The sequence below is a fragment of the Prionailurus bengalensis genome, chromosome C2 (genome assembly GCF_016509475.1).
Source record: "Prionailurus bengalensis isolate Pbe53 chromosome C2, Fcat_Pben_1.1_paternal_pri, whole genome shotgun sequence".
Classification (NCBI taxonomy): domain Eukaryota; kingdom Metazoa; phylum Chordata; class Mammalia; order Carnivora; family Felidae; genus Prionailurus; species Prionailurus bengalensis.
Window position 1 is genome coordinate 22,881,946 of NC_057350.1, and position 20,868 is coordinate 22,902,813.

Below are 20,868 nucleotides of genomic sequence, written 5' to 3' on the forward strand. Positions count from 1 at the left end.
ATGATTCTTTTGTGAAGTTTATTTACTAAGGGAGAGTAGGGGTGCAGAGAAATGACATAGTGGCCAGAAGGATTTATAAGGTCAAGATGATTTTCTTAAGACAAGAATATTTTTACTATGGAAATAAAAGCTTACTTTTTTTACACTGACACCCACCAGAACAAAAGAAAAGCAACCCATCTGCCTATTATATACATATGCAGTCACACATGTATAGGTACATACCTATAAAGAATATGTATATTCTATGTTCCCCCTTTCTGGAACAGTGGACAATACTTTAAGATGTTTGAGTTCACGCTTATGTATTTTGGGCTACTTATGTATATTCTATATTCCCCCTTTCTGGAACAGTGGACAATACTTTAAGATGTTTGAGTTCACGCTTATGTATTTTGGGCTACTTATGTATATTCTATATTCCCCCTTTCTGGAACAGTGGACAATACTTTAAGATGTTTGAGTTCACGCTTACGTATTTTGGGCTACTTAGAGAAACATGGAAATAGGCAATTGCCCCATACCCTATGCTATGTTGAAATCAGTCTCTATAATGCTACCAAGATAAATGGATCATGCTGCTTCGTGACTAAAGCACTGCAAACTTCCCTTGTTATATACATGATGTAGCAGAACATGAACATGATGGGTGTTTTAAAGGGGATCTGTAATTTGACCTTACTTTTCTATTTTCATCACCACCGCTGCTCCCCTCATACAATATAGCCTCCAGGTTCCCCTTTCTCTACAGTCTATGCCACTTCACAGCATGGGATCTTTGTACAGTCACTTTGATGTTTTCTGTCTTACCCTTTATTTTCACTGGACCTGTTTCTACTCAGTCTTTCAGACTTAACTCAGAAGTTGACACCTGTTTGAAGCCTTCCCCAAGAATTCCAAACAGAACTCCATTTTGTGTTCCCAAGCATTTAATCTACACTTCTACAGCAATCCTTTTCTTTTGTACTCTAACTTAAATGTAAAAACCAGGGGCCCTATGTTACTCATCTTCAGATTCCCAAGGTCTCAAACAGTGTTTGACCCTTACTAGAAACTCATTATACATATGTCGAGTACGTGAAACAATGATTAAAAATTGATACAAGTATGGACTCCCTAAAAATGAGATCTAGCTATCTCATTTCCTTTATTTTCAGAGAAGCATGGTTGTTAGAAAATTAAGATGATGCCATACATAGTTTCTGAAGACTTGCAAAAGTTTTCCTCATAGTTTTGAGGGGAAAAAAAGGAGCCTGTTGTAGACGTTTCCAGACTAGATAATAAAACCTATCAGGTAAGAGAAACCTGGCTTTATATTCAGTTGAAAAAAGTGTGTTTTCAAATGAACTTTCACCTGATTTCAAGTTTTATGTAACAAGGGTTTGGATAAAATATGATCCCAATATAAGGACAAGTAGATTGACTATAATTCCACATATACTGAATTCTATTCAGTTTATTCAGGTTAGCCTGTAAGCAGATCTCTATTCTCAAAAATGACTTGATAGACTTCTCCATGACTTGGGTGAAAACACAGATAACCACACTTCATGATATTTTTGAATTAAGTCAATCCTGGAAAAAAGGCTAGACATTGGATTTGACAGGGTCTCTCAGTAGGTTAAAAAGATGAGCCCAATGGACAAGATGAGATTTAATAGGGGTAAGTACAGGGTCCTGACTGAGGTTAAAAGAAAAATCAATTGTGGGGCACAGGACTGGAGAACTCACTTAAGAACAGTCTGTGGGAAAAAGATGTAGGCTAGAAGGAAAAAAAGTGGCAAAATCAAATGAAATTTTTGTAGCCTTTAATAGAAAGATAGTGTCCAGAGTAAGTGAGGTCATTATTCCATTATCAAATTTTACTATGCATTACTCTACAAGGTCTAGATCTAAGTATTTTTTCCTGGATCTAAGTATTATATCTAAAGAGGCATTTAACAAACTGACTTTTACCCAAAGATGAATTATCAATATGAACGACAGCTTGGCCATAATAGTAGCTAGCTAGTATTTACTGAGTACATGACCTTTGCTGGTGTTTTGAATTCATTTTCTCACTTAGTTTTCACATACGTCTAATCAAGTGGAGCTTGGAATGGCTTCTGGGGAGCATTGAAACCCCCTTCAGGACAGAAGCACCCATTCGCCAATGTGGGATGTGTTGCCTGACAGCTTACAGCAGATTCCATCTCCTCAACGTCCCCAGGAGAAGGTGACTTTACCAGAAAATCATATCAATTAATGAAGCCACTGTGAGCTCATCATATTAAGATTTAATATGAAAAGTTTACAGTTAAGTGAAATACAACAAACATCAAATGAATTAGGAAAGTTAAGATTATGAATCATTTGATAAAGTTTAAAAGTTAGATTAAATGTCTTGAGGAAAACTTTAAACTATACTATATACATAGGAGTATGTAGACTGCCTTGTCAGAACATGATTTACTGGAAGTAGAAAATTGTAAGGAAGGAATGATAATTGTTAACAATATGATTGTAATTTGATTTGCCTTAAATGTGCTTTACATTTTTTTGCCCCAAGATAGGAATCTAAATCAAAAATGAAATTATGTTTTCTACAAAGAAGGATTATCACCTAAGAAGTACACTTGAAAAAAATTCATGACGAAGTCTTAAAATATATATATATACATACGTGTGTATATATATATACACACGTATGTATATATATATATATTCTTCTCTCCCAGAATAAATAAAGGCAAATGAAGTGAGAGGCATGGAGGTGAAATAGCCAGCTCATGAACGTAAGTGGTATCTGTATGCCAATTTTAATATATATATATATATATATATATATATATATATATGTCTCGCTCTTCATCTAATTGTGTTTGTCCCTGGTATTTTGGTAAAAAGTTAATATAACAAAACTGATTATAAGACATATACGGGCTGGTTTATAATTACAGTTTTATAAAGATAGGAAACAAACCAAAGAGAACTCAATCAATCCTGGCTCATAAACATGAAACCAGGGCCTAATAGAAAGACCTGTTCGGGGCTTTTCTGCTTTAATCCAAGCACAGGTAAATATGTTTTATTTTAGAAAAATCATTTTAAAAATGGATACAAGTTCCTTCATGTTATTTAGGAGAATGAAAAAAGAAAACTGGCAGTTACTACTAGGACTTGGCCAATTAAGATCACATGTAGGAAATAGTAGCAGAAGAAAAAGGATGTTGCCTTCCTACTGACCCTCATAGGATACCTTTGATCTAGCCAATATTTTATCCTTCTTATTATTGAAATCATCATAATAGATATAATAAATTACGTGTTTACATATTGTTTTCTAATTTTTAAATGTATCTTGCTTCTTTAAAATAAGTATAAATAATATCTCATGTATTTCTTTGAGCTACTGTGAGAATTATGTTGATGACTACTCACGATTCAATGTAAATAATCACTCCTATTTTTCTTCTCACTAGAACTTTATCAAACTGTTCTCTCCCAGAAGACATAAAGGCAAATGAAGAGGGAGGCATGGAAGTGAAATATCCAGCTCATGAACATAAGTGGTGTCTGTATGCCAATGTCCATACCCTGTTATACCACACACTTCCATATCCTACTTAATCAAAGATTATACCTCCACTGTTAAGAAAAGAACTATCATCATACTTACTAAGAGATTTTAGAAAAAAAGATGTCTAGGGCACCTGGGTAACTCAGTCAGTTAAGTGTACTATTTGAGTTCAAGCCCTGCATCGGGCTTTGTGCTGACAGCTCAGAGCCTGGAGCCTGCTTCCAATTCTGTGTCTCCCTCTCTCTCTGCCCCTCCCCTGCTCACACTCTCTCTCACCTTCAAAACTAAATAAACATTAAAAAAACATGAAGGACACTACTAGGATGACAGGTAGGATCGGATTTTAGTCTTTGGATTAGACAGTAATTTAATTGTTTTATAGAGCTTTTGAAGGAGAATGTTTTGTTACATACAGTAAATACACAGTGAAGTTGGCCCCTGATAAATGGCTCAGATAAAAAAATATAAGTTCTATGAACTATTCTCACAAATTTCCTATGAGTATGAAATTATGTTCAAAGAAAAAAAGAATAAAAAGGAAGGAAACTAAGGCCAATAAATACACATAAGATATCTTGTGAACATAACCTGTGAGCAGAGAGAGAGGGAGACACAGAATCTGAAGCAGGCTCCAGGCTCTGACCTGTAAGCATAGAGGCCTATGTGGGGCTCAAAGTCACAAACTGCGAGATCACAACCTGGGCCCAAGTCAGATGCTTAACCAACCACCCAGGTGCTCCCCTAGTAATGTCCTTTGTAGCAAAAGACGCAGGCATGGCATTTATTTGTTATTTATCTTTACTGTCCTTTAATCTAGAAAGTTTCCTCAATCAGTCCTTTGTTTGCATGGCTTTGATACTTTGAAGGCTGGTTATTTTGTAGATGGTACCTCAATTTGGACTTGTCTTACATTTCCTCATACTAGATCCTGATTATGCATGTTTGGCAGGAATATTACAATTGTTATTATGTGTTCTTCTCATTACCTATTTCTGGTAGCACCCAAGTTTAATTTTCTCATTACTGGTGATGTTAATTTTGATCACTTAATTAAAGTGGGATCTGGTAGGTTTATCAACCGTAATGTTATTATTTTTCCATTGTATTTAAAAATAATTTGAGGAGTAGACACTTTAAAAACATTTCCATTTATTTTTTTGTCATCTGACTAATTTTTTTCTCATTGTACTCCCATTAGCAACCATTGATGCCCCTCAGCTGAATTCACTTGTATTATGATATTTGTTAAAATTGGTTGATGGATGTTTTTGACATGTCTCTACTTTTTTTTTTTTAATTTCTTTTCCTCCTGGCACAACACATTTTTCCAGGCTTATTTTGTACTTGGTTCCACTGTTAGAATCAGCAATTTTACAAGAAACCCTGGTTACTTTTACTGAAGAATGGTATTTAGAAACCAAGAAGTAGGGGAGCCTGGGTGGCTCAGTTGGTTAAGCCTCCGACTCTTGACTTCAGTTCAGGTCATGATCTCATGTTCATGGGTTCTAGCCCCACATTGGGCTCTATGCTGGTGGTGGGGAGCCTGCTTGGGATTCTCTCTCCCTATCTCTCTGCCCCTCCCCTGCTAGTTGCAGACTCTCTCTCTCCCTCCCTCTCTCTCTCTCTCAAAATAAATAAATAAACTTCAGAAACAAATAAAACCAAGAAGTGGGTACCAGGCTAATATGCTCTTTGCTGCTGAGGTGTTACACGTCCCAAGTCCTCTTGGTGGATAGATAGATCAGAAATTGTTTTCTAAGTAAGATTCCTGACAAAAAGAAGTTCCTTGTAGAAATGGCTGAACACACACACACACACACACACACACACACACACACACACACATCTTTACTTCTTTTCTCCTTTCTATCTTTATCTACATACGTTAAAACCAGACTTCACACTGGTAACTCCAATCCCCAACTATTATCCCAGGGTTATTCTAGTTTTTGTCCTTTATCTGCAACTTTAAAGGTGAGGTGATTACTTCATACTGTATTATACTTTATATATTTACTGATGTTACTCCATACACTTGTAGAAATGAGTCATGAATCGCTGTCCCCACCCTTTTACTTGGTTGGATCCCTCCTTAACACTGATTAGGTTCCAATACTCCTCTCTGGGTTGCTGTATCTGTCTTGGCACATGGAAATCCTTCTCACCTGCCTAGACTCCAACATCCCACACTAGACCACTGAGGCCCCCTTTAGTCTATTAACACCGTTGAGGGTATGACACCCTATTCCAGGCTGCTGTGCCCCCACCCACATACAGATGTCTACCTTACTTTGATGTAGGACTTAATTATAAAGGAGGCAAAAAAGGAAGATAAGAAGGAAGGAAAAGAAAAGGGAAAAAATGATTTTTGAAACAAACGAAGTTAAAAGGATAGCTTTTTCCTGTATTTATCACTGAATATGTAGCACATAATTTCATATGCAATTTTAGCTGCTTTATTTTATTGCCCCTTTGAATCTAAATAATCTGCTATAGTATAAAATACCATATAATAAATTATCTGTACTTTTACTAGGTCAGACAGGCCAATGAAATTTTGAGCTGTGATATTTACACCCATTTTGAAATATTTAACTTTTTACATAACATTTCTCTTATATTTTATTTAAAATCACATTACATTTTCATTGTTCAAATTCTTCAGGAAAGACTACATTTTGTAAGCATTAAATAAAGAGGTCCCATCAAAGGAATAATGTTTATAAATGTTGATATTTAAATGTAGGTTTCTCATGTAAGGCTCAGGGTCTAATTCATTTTTATATCTCCATTACAATTTCAGTTGAATCTACCTCTTTCTGAAACAAATTTTAGGTATGCATTTATCACAAAATTTTAAATATTAAGAAAATTGTGCTATTCAATAAATAGTTCCAATAACATTTTAGTTCTTACCTGAGGTGAACATTTTCTATTTTTCAAGCTGAGGGAAACTCAGTAAGTTAATACTTTCATTATGAGTATAGGTATCAGACACACCCAGACCCCATGTCAGAAGGATAAGTACCAAATATATTTTCATTTTTCAATGAAAAATTTTACAGTATGAAATGTGAAATATGAATAAATGTGAGATATTAAATGTTTCCTGAGAATTTAATAATGTCTATTCATTATGAATATAATGTTCTATTTTTCATATTTTTTCTAGAATTATAAGCACTTAAAAATTTAAGAAAATCTGGTCATTAGCAAAGTTTACCTAATAGATACAAACTTATATGATCTGTAAAAAAGAACACATAAAATAGTGCATCAATATTATTATAATTCTATATATATATATATATTTGTCACATACATAGTTATTATTTATAAAAAGTTCATATTAATTACAAGGAAATTCATCTAGTTTCCTGAGGCTAATTTAGTATCAATTTAGTATCAGTGAATTTTGATATGACTTAGCACATTTCATTTTCCTAGAATATAATTGCTTGTTAATGGTTTATTCATATGCCTAAATGTGGATAGTCTACTTCCCATGATTTTCATTGAGATTAATTTTCTAATAACGTCATGGTAGATAATAAATACTCATTTATTTCTTTCCTTTCTTTATCCCTTCCTCCTTCCTTCCCTTCCTGTCTAAGTTCTCTTTCATGTCAATATTTTTCTTCCTCCTTCCTTCCCCGAGAACCTTTCATACAATCCCTTCTTGTCCTTTTCCCTTAGTGTAACAAAACTTGACTTGGAGAGTAACGGGTTCCAGTTACATAATAATTTGAGTATTGATTAGTTTTGTAAACTTTTATTTTATTTTTTTAAATATTTATTTATTTTTGAGAGAGAGAGAGAGAGAGAGAGAGAGAGAGAGAGAGAATGAGCAGGGGAGGGGCAGAGAGAGAGGGAGACACAGAGTCTGAAGCAGACTCCAGGCTCCAAGTGGTCAGCACAGAGCCCAACACGGGGCTCGAACTCACAAACCATGAGATCATGACCTGAGCCAAAGTCGGAGGCTTAACCGACTGAGCCACACAGGCTCTCCAGGTTTTGTAAACTTTTAAATTTCCCTTTGGTCTTTACAACTAATAACATTACTTCAGGAGTATATTTATATCATATAATCATATCAGTATGATATATATCAGTATCATATCATATCAGTGGTAATAAATACCTTTCTTAATTTAATATAAAATTATAGTTATATACTGGAACTCTACTTAGAAAACAGTTTAAAATATTTTCATAGAAGGTATGTATTCTATTAAAACATAATATTACAATAATTTTTTGATATTTCTCTACCTACTCTTAAAATGCAATAAATCAAGTTTTTGTATCATAGGAGCTATAAAAAATATACTACAATGTATATCTTCTGACTTCCAGTCTTGTAAAACATAACAGCAAATTCTATAAATATGTATGTATATTTTATATATAACTGTTATTTATATAACTAAAAACATAACTAGATTTCTAGTTAAAATGAATTGTATTCTACATGCCATTATTTCTATATCTTTAAGCTCTGGGGATAACTAGAATGTTTTCAAACAAAAAATGCAACAATTTTCAATAGCAGTTATATAATCCTAAATTTTCTATTCGCCTTAAAAATAAGCTTACTATTTGTAGTTTCAGCTTTAAGATTTTAAAACAGATTAATTTTAGTTTGTTTTCTATCAAGATGTCTTTTATTTTTAGTTTTTTTTTTGATAGGGTTCTAACTTTACATAAAATATAATTTGCTTTATTTTTTTTAATGTTTATTTATTTTTGAGAGAGAGAGAACACAAGCAGGGGAGGGATAGAGAGAGAGAAGGAGACACAGAATCTGAAGCAGGCTCCAGGCTCTGAGCTGTCAGCGCAGAACCCGATGAGGGGCCTGAACTCACAAACTGTGAGATCATGACCTGAGTCGAAGTCAGACGCTTAACCGACTGAGCCACCCAGGTGCCCCTATTATTTGCTTTCCTAAGACATTTTCTTCTTTTTTTTTCATAGACAGTTCGCTCATAAAGTTGGGGGATCCGAATCAAGGTTTAAAATCAATCTTGATTAGTAAATATGTTCTAAGTCCTCACTATCTTCCCTCAGATGCAACTGTTCTAAATTTTTAAGTATTGGTTCATTCCTCCTAATAATAACCTGTATCATTACTGATTAAAATGTAAAGCTATTTGATTACAGAAATATTTTATGAGATCTCATAAATTATTGTGCTGTACTTACCAGCCAAAGCAAGAATATATTCTTGAAATCTTGTTCCTATACGGTTAGTGGCTGTGCAATTATATCGTCCAAAGTCATTGTCAGATGTAGGTGCAATCTAAAATAATCATAATAATAAATGTTGAACAATTTTAAAACAATATCACAACAGTTTTAAAATAGACTCTAGTATGCCTACCATCTTCACAACTGTTCTATTATTTACAACTCCTTGCCATATTCTTTTTTTTTTCTGTATCAAGTAAGTATCACACCCTTTTAAGATGTAATCCACAGACCTGTGTTTCCATGGGACTAGGTGAAATATAGTTTAGCTATTAATTTATTAAGTAGATAAATGCTACATCTACTGAATAGAAAAATCACTAGATATTAATGTATGTAAAGATCAGAAAGTAGTACACATTTTGAAAAAAATATATTCTGCAATCACTGCAGACATGAACTTGAAAACAGAAAATTGTTCCCAAAGCATTAATTAACTCTTTGTTTTCTGTTTTAGCCTCAAGTCAGGCAGACTTAAAGTTCAAAAAAGGTTGGAAATACATCGGTTTTCTTTCCCTCTCATGATTTTATTGAATATGAAATATTAATGAAGGATGAGGACTCATTCTAAAAAAAAAAATAATAATCTTTCCAGGAAGGTACTTTGCAAGAAAAATGTTGCCCTTGTGTAGTAATCCCTGTAGACAGGCATATTATCTTGATAACTAATAACAGTATCTCGCCTCCATTTATGTTCAATTCTTATCATTCTCTTTCAGTTTAGGTGCAAAATAGCTGACCTCAATCCCTACACATTCGAAATCCATAATTAAGTTAACCTTCCAGAATTCTATTGCTGAACGTTGGGACCAACCCTGTAATTCTAATGTACCGAAATCCTGAAGTATCAATTCAGAAAAGAGATTTGATGATAGTAATAGATACAATTTTCAATCCCAGTAACTATTATTAAGGGAGCATATGCTTACAACAAGAGTTGCTGTTAATTTCAACTCTATCCCAAAAAGGGGAAAATGATTTTGTGGTAATGGGAGGCCATTAACTAAAAGTGCAATTTTGAGGTCCATTGAAGATGGTAATTCTGAAAGAGTACAAAAAAAAAAATCTGTGTTATTCATTCTCTGGTTAGCTGTCTATCTAGGAGTAGATCATAAGTTTAAGGATTAGAAGCTTTAACAGTTCTTATGTAAGTACTTTTGAGTGATTAAAATATTCATTTTTCTTACATTCAGTTTTTAATAAACTAGGCTAATTTAACTTTAAAACAATTTTACTAGTGAGAAAGAAATCTGCCAACAAAAAAAATTCTTCATTTTACAAGCATTTGAGTTATTTATATAGTCCACAGGAAAGAATGTGTACTGAACTGACACAATGCAGAGACAGAATGGCCATGACAAAGTATGAGAACTATCATGCAGCTCCTCCATATTAAAAAGGTAATTTAAATATAACCAGTTTAATTGGAACGACTTTTAAAAGGCTCAATTCAAGGTTTTTTCACTTGTTTGTTTGTTTTCTGTTCCTGGGAGTTTGCCTATCCCAAGATGGAAGTTTCATAATTTTGTCTGAAATAATTTCTTTATAATGTTGTATGATGAACAAATACAGAAAACACCCCTAATAGAATAGATTATTTAAAAGAAAAGCACAGATCTAGATATAGCCTGACCAAATCATGAGCCCGGCAGCATATTTGATGTGTTCTAGGAAAGCAATATGAAAACAATGTTTGAGAGTGGCTTGATGCCCAATCTGAACACAATGAAATGAGAAGTAATCTTATCAAAAAATAAAATAATGTACAAATAGGTATATTATAAAGCACTAACTTAAAAATATTTAAATTTAAAATAAACCAGTTATTGCTGCTATTTATCCAAGAAGAACTAGGAACATCTTACATATGGAACCACTTTTTCATATTCAAATATGCAATTAAAATAATTCAAGTTTACTTAAGATGTTGGGCTTTCATAGTACATAATAGAACAACATATAGTTTTGAACATCAATAAGGGCTGGGAATACATTGTTGGTAAGGGAATTCAATCATCTTTTTCCTAAACCTTCAAAAACTTGGTTTCATTTCTCTGTGTTCCATTGTGAGAAAAAATCATATATTTAATAGCTAGCACTTTACTTAAGAAACAACCGAGAACAATAAAACAATATTATTCCAATCAATCCATTACAAAGTTTCTACATCAATTTTTGCCCATATATTAAAAATATGTCCAATTACCTCAGGAAGCACTCAGGGAAAAAAAAATGGATGGGCTATAGAGATGAATTTATTGGCAGCAATCCAAAGGATTTACATAATATTTTATTACATCTTAAAATTCATAAATTTAAAAGATTGAAAATATATATTTACTCAATGTGAAAGGAAAAACTTTAAAATCAATTCAAGAAATCTATTATTGACCAACTTGTTATCAATTGCAAACTCTATTTTTCTATATTGTATTACATGTGAAGAATTAGCAATTATATGACTATTATAATAATTACCAAAAAAATAAAAATGTAGTATCATAACCAACTATATATGTTATTGATTCAAGATTAGTAATGCTTATCATTGCTTTTTCTTTTTTATAGTTATTGTTATTTTGTTTTATTTTGTCTTCCTATTGTATTAGTTATACATTAGTTATTTATTCATGATTTTAATTCAATTTTTGAAAATAGTATGCACATAAAAAGTGTATATTCAAGGTCAATGCTTTAACCAACAAACCGTGCAGCTGTGTATAAACAAAAATTGCTTAGTTTTCACTTTGGGATGGAGAGAAATGCCATTTGGGCAGAAGATTAAATAACATGAGAGCTTTATATGAATAAAATATTTAAATATAAAATGATTAATATATTTAAATGTTGGATTTATTACATGTTGCTTGAAATTGACTATGGAGAATTATGAGCTCTCCCAGAAACTGAAAACTGGTAAAATGATGTAAAGCAGAAATTGCAGATTAGTCTGTCATTTGAACATGAACTTAAATCTACCTGTTACGGAATGAATTGTGTTGCCCCATGGAATTCATATGTTGAAACCCTAACCTCTAATGTTATTTGGAGATAGGGTCTTTAAAGAGATAACTGAAGTTAAATGAGGTCATAAAAATGGGTCTTAATGTCCTTATAAAAAGACAAGAAACCAGAGCTCTCTCTTTATGTGCACATAGGAAAGTCTATGTTAGTAAATGGTTAGAGGGAACATCTGCAAACAAGGACAGGGATTTCATAAACAAACAAACAAACAAACAAACAACCTGGCACCTTGTTCCTGGACTTCTAGCCTACAGAAATGTGGATGTGGGGAAGGGTTTCTTTGTTGAAACTACCCAATCTGGTATTCATTATAGCAGCCCAAACACAGTAACACAGTACACCAAACTAAGATTAAATCTAACCTTGGTTTTTAACTATGGTTAAATACCTACATTTTAGGTTAAATCCACCCAAATGTCTTTGTGAACTTGACCTCTGTGTCAATTCACCAATAGCTAGTTCTTCTAATAAAGTTACAAAGGAACCAATTTAAACCGAAATGGATCTAGACAGAGTAGCTTATTAGTCAGCTATCCAAATAATTGGGGAAGTAATGGTTAACTCCTTCTATCAACCAAACATTTCACTAAGTCCAGTTACCAGGTAGAAGACTTAACAAGGCACCAATGAGAACACCTTGAAGTTCATGCAGTCTGGATATCAGATGTTATTTTAAACCATGCGTCTTTAAAATTTATGTAAACTGAACTACAGGGAAAAAATATAGTGTCCTTTCAGCTAAATAGGCTGGTGGGGAAGATTCCTAATTATATTGAAAGAATGATAAACTGGAAGGGTCCCTGATTATCATAGAAACACAAACTTTGGGAATTGATACATACACATAATCAGCAATTACTAAATAAGACGTAGTGTACTCAAACAGAATTTAAAGCCCAGGCACTAGGCAGTATAAAAACAATGATATACAATCTTAATTTAAACTATAAAATGAAAGGCGCTTCTGTGGCTCAGTTGGTTAAGCGTCCAACTCTCTATTTTGGCTCGGGTCATGATCTCACAGTTCGTAAGTTTGAGTCCCGCCTTGGGCTCTGTGCTGACAGTGCAGAGCCTGCTTAGGATTCTCTCTCCCTCTCCCTCTACCCCTACCCCTGCTCTCTCTCTCTCTCTCTCTCTCTCTCTCACAATAAATAAACTTAACAAAATAAAATATGTATACATGTAAAATACATATACAAAATAAAATGAAATGAGGCAGTGAACAAGTAAATCTGGTTTATTTAGAAACTTGTAAGTATGTAACAGCAAGAAGTAACATATGCCAGTCCTAGAAACAAAGCATAACCTCAAAAACAATGGCTACAATCAACATTGAAACTGAACTTTTGGCCCTCCATAACTGATGAATTACTCATTCCCTCACTCTATTTTTTCCTGATATAACTGACTTTTTCCAAATATTACTTTATGAAAAATAATGGCTTTTGTTATACACTCATAATCCTACATAAGTAAATTATGAGAAATTAATCATTAATGGGCCATGATCCAAATGCATAAAATTTCCTTTTTAAGTAAGAGCACATGAAAAAAATACAATAAGATTTGTATGTGTATATGTATTATATGAAATATATAAGTGTATTTATATCAAGGTATTTAAAAATATAACATAGTAGTTAACTGCTAAAATAATACAACTTATTCATATGTACATAAAGACTTACCTCTAATATCATCTTTCTCCCTGCACTATATGTCTTTAAATTAGTGGTGTTTTTAGCTGGCAAGACTAATTTCTCTCTTCTCCAAAGGACTGATGCTGGTGGATTAGATTTCACATCACAGCTTATATTGATCGGGTTTCCTTCCCAAGAGTAATAAATTGTTTGGTTTGATATAAACTTGGGAGCATCTGTAAAGCAAAATAACGTAACATTTATAGACCTTTTCTTTTAGGTAAATAATCAATTAGTGTTAACAACAGTAATTATTACTCAACTACAAAAAAAAAAGCCACATCAATTCTAATTTCATATATTTAGTGTGTGACAGCAGAACTCATGAAAATATGTTGTTTGACTCTTTCATCAAATAATTTTAAAATTAATATAAAAATATTCAAAGTTTGTCAATTATTAAAACATGAAACATTAGTGTACAGAATTTGCTTTTAATAATCTGAGAAAAAAATTATCCAGTTAATTAATAGCTATGTACGTATATGAAATCTGTTTCTACAACAAACTTCATTATAAAGTGAGAGTTTAGGATAATGGAATCAGTGGTCATGTGTCATTTTTAAATCTTGTCTTATTCATATGATTTCTTTTATAAGATATTTTGAAGCATATATAAAATCTAAATTGAAATGTCAATATCTCAATTAAGAAACTTTTTTTTTTCCTGAAAAATAATTTCCAGTTTTAATGAAACCAGAGATGATTTAATTTAATTGACAAAGTTGATTTGAAAATTAATCAGTGCCTCTAAGGGTCTGTCAAAACTGAGGCCCCTACATCAGACCTCTGTAAAAACAGTTAAGAGAAAATAGACAATATTATTATATTGTTTTATCAAAATAACCTAATTGTGAAGACACACAAGCGTGGTTTTTAGCCTTGCCCCATGCCAATCATAACCTCTTCAAGTTTCAGTATCTTGACTGTATAATTATTTGAGAGAATTCATTTTTAATTTTTTTACTAAAAATCATAATCCTAAATTAAGTGGTAGCTAAAAATGTTGCTGGTAGAAAATGTTGATTGTTATTGTTATTAATTATTTAGAACTTAGTGTCATTTCACAAACTATCAATTTCAGTTTTGTTTTGTTTTACTACCTGTAATTACTTAAAAATGAGCTACACCAATTTTGTTATATCAATAGATTATATATCTGATATATAAGAATTATAATTTATAGTACAAATGCACAAGTAATTTTAAAATCCTTGTCCTTTATTTGTTTTAGTGTATGTTTTTAATGCCAATCTCACAGATTTGAATATTATTATAATACTGGTATGGAATATTAATTGAATGTTTTCCATGTAAGACAGTAGGATTGTACATTTTATTCTGTTTTATCTTTTTAATAACCTTGTGAGGAAGGTGCTATCCTATTTGAAGCATGAAGGATCTGGAGTAAGGGCTGTGCAGCTTATTCTAGCACTAAGTTGTAGGTGTGGGATACGAATCTAGGGTGATTTTAACCAGAGGCCATTCATTAGATAGCCATTCAACCCAGGAACAAAATTATATTATTCAGTGCTAGCAACGTGTTGGTGATGTGGACTCTATCATACATTATTGAGGTAAATACAATTTGAACAACCCCTCAGGAAGATAAAGAGCCTTAAAAACCTTTATAATTTTGATTCTGCAATCTGGTCTTACGTTTCTCTCCAGAGAAAATAAATAGAAATATCCAAAGTTTATATAAAGGACTTTTAATACATTATTATCTTAACAGAAACTCAAAACAACTTAATGTCCCTCAAAAGAGAATTGTCTAAATAAGTAGTAACACATCTTGGCCCTTAGGTGTGCTTAAATATCACACAGACATCTCTACCTATGGTTACCCTCAGCTTGCAGGGTGCCCGTCCTTCCCGTCTGACTGTCTTCAAAACTGAGCCCCACACTTCCTCTACGCAGCCTGTCCACAACCTTCAGTTGGGGGTGGGCTTCTGTACTTGGTGCTCCCACAGACTCTATGTTTTCCCTCAGCATGGTCACAGGCATTGGCCGGATCCATGTCATTGGGTTTTCACTAAATGCTCTGACTCTTACAAGTTAAGATATGTCTTGTTCACAATTATATACCTGAGAGCTTACACAGTGTAAGGTGCTTACTCAGTTCTCAAAAACCGTACATCAAGTTTACCTGAAATTAATCAGCCAATTAATTTTCAATTCAACAGCTCAGTTAAATTGAACGGAAGGTATTTTCAAGGAGAAAACAAAAAAAGAAAAAAAAAAGAAAAAAAAGACCTTTTTCAAGGCGTGGAAAGACGAAGTGAAAAATCTAGGAACGTATAACTAATTAGGGGTACAACTGTGAGAGAAACCAAACTTCCTGACGCTCAGAGTGAAAAGCTAAGGTTATACAGATATACAGCTCTATCTGTAAAACATTTTATTACTCTTCATAAATATGAAATATAATCTCTTTAACATTATAATATTCTAAGGAAAGGTTTATGGATAATTTACTTGCATATAAGTATAGCCCAATATGAAAATCATACATGCTAATGGAACGATTAATAGATGGCTGACTCACAGTCTACTCTGTCCATGATGCGGCATCTGTATAAATATGTATTATATTATTATAATTTGACCGTAAACTTAGGGCAAGATTTGATTTTTCTCCAAAAGCAAGCAATTGCTACTAATTGTCTGCCTGATGATCTCAGTAGGAATTTAATTTGGAATCACTGATGTTGAATGCAAACATGCTACAGGCAATACATGCTATCCTGAAAGGCACATTAAAAAATGTGTTTGTGGTGTGAGGCAAGAAAATATTGATAACTTCCATCTACAATAAAACATAAAGTAAATTCCCATACATTACATGCTTTGTAGACTCAAAACACTACCAGTGCAGCAATACGCACTAGCACAAGATTGGCACATTAATAAAACCGAACAATTGGTGTTGGGTCACTGTTTGAAGGAAGATATGATTCTGGCACAGGCAACATGAGAAAGCTTCAGGCTAAAAACAAGCAGCCACATTTCATGTTGAGAATCAAAAAGAGTAATTTTCAGAGAATTGGCCTTTTTAAAGAGTAGGCCTTTCACATCCTGAAAGACTTCAAGTATTGTGCCGAACAAATAAACTTTGGCAGTTAAGAAAACAGGCGGAAGGAGGAGGAGAGAGGAATACGGCATCAATAAACCATAAAGAAATGGAAACATCTCTCAGGGCATTATATGTCCCCCAAATCCTAGTGAAGCCCAAAATAAAATATTCTACAAAATTCAATGAACAGAAATAACTTTATGGGAAAAACACATTTTTTTATCTGAGCCAAGTAGTGAAAAAATCAGAGAAACGTGAATACTGACACGATAAAATACGTCATTCGCTGGATGAAAAAGTAGCAGTGTCCCTTCAGAAAGCTTCAGGTAACAATGAGAACCGAGGAAAGTGGCAAAAATGCCCTCCTTGACAAAACTTTTGTCAGGTTTCTATAACCCTTTTTTAAAAAAATGTTTATGTATGTATGTATTTATTTATTTTTATTTTTTATATGTAATTTATTGTCAAGTTAGCTAACATACAGTGTCTATAGTGTGCTCTTGGTTTTAGGGGTAGATTGCCATGATTCATCATCACTTACCTACAACACCCAGTGCTCATCTCAACAAGTGCCCTCCTCAATGCCCATCACCCATTCCTCCCTCTCCCCAGCTCCCCCAAGCAAACCTCAGTTTGTTCTCTGTATTTAGGAGTTTCTTATGGTTTGCCTCCCTCGATTTGAAACTATTTTTTCCCCTTCTCTTCCCCCATGGTCTTCTGTTAAGTTTCTCAAGTTCCACAGATGAGTGAACACATATGATATCAGTCTTTCTCTGACTATTTCTGAGAGAGAGAGAGAGAGAGAGAGAGGGAGAGAGAGAGAACGTGTGCACAAGCAGTGGTGGGGGGCAGAGAAAGAGGGGAACAGAGGATCAGAAGCAGACTCTGACAGCAAAGAGGCTGACAGCAGAGTCCAAGAGTTCATGACCTGAGCCAAAGTCGGATGTTTAACCAACTGAGTCAACCAGGTGCCCCTCTATAAGCCTTTTTATAAGGACTAGGGTTTATCCTCAGGACTTTCCCTGATCGGCTGCGTTCTTCAGTAAAGAATCCTGAGCCAGTTTAGTGGAAATCTTTCTATCCTGGATATCTCAGTATCTTTGAAATCTGGTCAAGTTCCTTATTACCCACCCTGAATGCCCATATACGTGGCTTACTTTTATAAGAATTTTGTCAGGTTAGTTTAGCAAGAATCACATTGTAGTTGAAATGTAATCAAGTTTCTTTTAGTAATTTTCCATCCACTGACTTCTGTCATTCTGTTCAATGACTGTAAGTCTCCACCTACTTTTGTTGTCTTTGGAATTTAGTTCAATCTCTCTCCCCCATTAGAACAGTCGTGACCCCTATTGCGATCAATTTAAATACAAGTCTACCTTAACATTTTTAAGTGCCAACATAGTTTCTCTCTGACAAAAGGTAGAGTACATTCCCCAAAAAAGGCGATTAAAGGAAAACTTGTTTCCTTTTGTTTAAGAAGAAAGAGAAAAGCAAAGAAAGACATGAAAGAAACATGGCGGTGTTAGAATCTATTGGATTATTTTCTATAATTTTGAATGAAACAGTTTTGAACAATCAATCACACAATAAAGAAATTCACCCCAACCAGACTTTCACGCAGGGAGACAGGGAAGATTTATATCCAACTGTTTGTGTATTCACCAAGTTCTCCTTACACAAATAAGTGATCTTTGTGTTTATTGTATTTACCTGTGAACAAAGTTAAACTTGTAATACTTTCGTGCCCATGGTCATTTTAAGTTATGCAGAACTGGGACAAATATCATAGCATCAAATATCTGAAAAAGGAACCGGAGAGTCCTCTACAAATCTTTGTTCTACACACAAGAAATCTGACTCTTGGATACTTGGGAAATTTGACTCTTAGATATTTGGTGGCAGACACAACCCGTAATCTTTTGCTCTTTATTATCAGGTTATGAAACCACAACATTATGCCAGTTATTCTATTAATAACTAAGTACATTCTCAGAGAGTGGTTTTAATAGATCATTAATAGTGAAATTAGTGTTTGAAGTGATTATACCAAGTAATCAAGAAGTATTTTACTAGTCCTGTATGCTGCATTTAAGCAATAAAGGAAACATGTAATAGAATTTGGAAAAAAAATTTGATGGAAACAAATGCACATTGGTACACTCATTTCAGGGTGATGTCAATAAAATGAGATAATTAACATCATAACCACTTTGCCAATTTCTCTGCTGAGGTATGAGGAGCTAAGATGTAAGATGAAATGTATTCTGGGGCATGTCGATTATTTTCTGCACTCAGGGTTTTATGGCTAGAATCACATTTTGGCAACATACCCTTGAATAGATAGTGCTTCGATGAAAATTCAGGAGTTAGTTAACCTTACACTGAGAATTGAAAAATAACAAAAAAGAGTGGTGAGAAAGAGGAGAGAGAATGAAAGAGGGCAGGAGGAAAGAGGAGAAAAAGAAGGAAAATAAAATTAAAAAGGACAAGAAGACAATAAAGTGTATTTTGTTTTGTTGTAGAATTTATATTTCACAAATAGCTCCTGATTTCATCCAGTGCTCTCTTCTGTGTATTGGGGATCAAAGGCTGAACATGAAAGACAAGATCCCCACCTTCTTGAAGTTTTTATGTTCTCTCAAGTTTATTTTATGATTTGGGGTAACTTGAACCAACTCACTGATACACTTACATCAAGTTCAGCATCAAAACACAAAAAAACTAAAATAGTAAACTATGAATTTATTTAAAACTGTAAACAGAGAGAAAAGTAAACCAATTCTTTCAATATCACAAAGTCAAAGATAATGCTCTAAACTTCAGTTGGAAAATGTGAATATACCTTTTATTCTTAATTAATAAGATATGTTAAACTATTGTATATAATTTGATTGGTTGGGGTGTCTGGGTGGCTTGGTCGTTTAAGCATCTGACTCTTGATTTCAGTGCAGGTCATGATCTCAGTTCATGAGATAGAGCCCTGAATTGGGCTCTGTGCTATCATCACAGATCCTGCCTGGGATTCAATCTCTCTCTCTCTCTTTTTCTGCCCCTCCCTGTTCATGTTCTCTCTTCTTTCTCAAAATAAATAGACATTAAAAAATAAAATAAGGGATTCCTGGGTGGCTCAGTCAGTTAGGGTCCAACTTCAGCCCAACTCATGATCTTGCAGATCCTGAGATCAAACCCCAGTCGGGCTCTGTGCTGACAGCTCAGAGCCTGAAACCTGCTTCAGATTCCATGTCTCCCTCTCTCTCTGTTCCTCCCCCACTCACACTCTCTTTCTCTCAAAAATGAACATAAAAAAATTTTAAAACAGTAAAAAATAAAAAATAAAATAAAATTTGATTACTGCTTATATACAAGATTGGTATTTAAAAGGTAATCTCTTGAGACACCTGGGTGGCTCAGTCGCTTAAGCGTCTGACTTCGGCTTAAGTCATGATCTCACAGATCTTGAGTCCGAGCCCTGCATTGGGCTCTGTGCTGACAGTTCAGAGCCCGGAGCCAGCTTTGATTCTGTGTCTCCCTCTCTCTGTCCCTCCCCCACTCACGCTCCATCTGAGACTCTCTCTCTGTCTCTCTCTCTCTCTCTCAAAAATAAACATTAAAAAAATTATTTAAAAAATAAAAATTAATAAATAAATAAAAGGTAATCTCAAAATTTATTGTCTAGCCCTTTTGTGGTTAAGAAATTATGAATATGCTAACCACAGCACTTTTGCTCTTGATCCATGACAAGTGAAGTAAGTCTTGCATTAAGAATAAAATTGCTAAAATAAACAGAAGGTATTATTCAACATCTCAATAAAGAATAAATTTAATCCCCAAATTAGCATATTTACTAATGCCTTAAAATATAATAATTACTTTTTTTGAAGTAGGCTTCATACCCAGCATGGAGCCCAACACAGGGCTTGACCCTACAACCCTGAGATTAAGACCTTAGCTACAATCAAGAGTCAGATGCTTCACCAACTGAGCCACCAAGGGTCCCCCTCAAAATTGCTTTTTAAAACACTTTTTAAATTATATTTTTTAATTTAAAAATGTATTTACTATGTAACTTTTACATCAGGAAAATTCATAGGAATATCCCAAGTTGACCTCAATATTCAACTTCTTATTAAGACATTTATGAAGAAATTAGGTTGTTACCACTTTTCAAAACATTAAGAGTTGAAAATTTGTTATGTTGCTTCCATCTTTGTTGGATGTCCATGTATGTTTTCTTGAGTACATATTACCTCTTATAGAATAAT

At 33.7% G+C, this 20,868-nt stretch overlaps 1 protein-coding gene across 3 annotated transcripts in view; it reads right to left on the reverse strand.

Annotated features, from left to right (window-relative positions):
• NCAM2 (neural cell adhesion molecule 2) overlaps positions 1-20,868 on the reverse strand; it is a 523,753-nt gene that overhangs the window by 98,928 nt on the left and 403,957 nt on the right. For all 3 annotated transcript variants that reach the window (XM_043593819.1, XM_043593818.1, XM_043593820.1), the window contains 2 exons: positions 13,519-13,706; positions 8,762-8,858 (listed from right to left, as the gene is read on the reverse strand). In XM_043593819.1, coding sequence (XP_043449754.1) covers positions 8,762-8,858; positions 13,519-13,706 — 285 coding nt within the window. The remainder of the gene's footprint in view (positions 1-8,761; positions 8,859-13,518; positions 13,707-20,868) is intronic.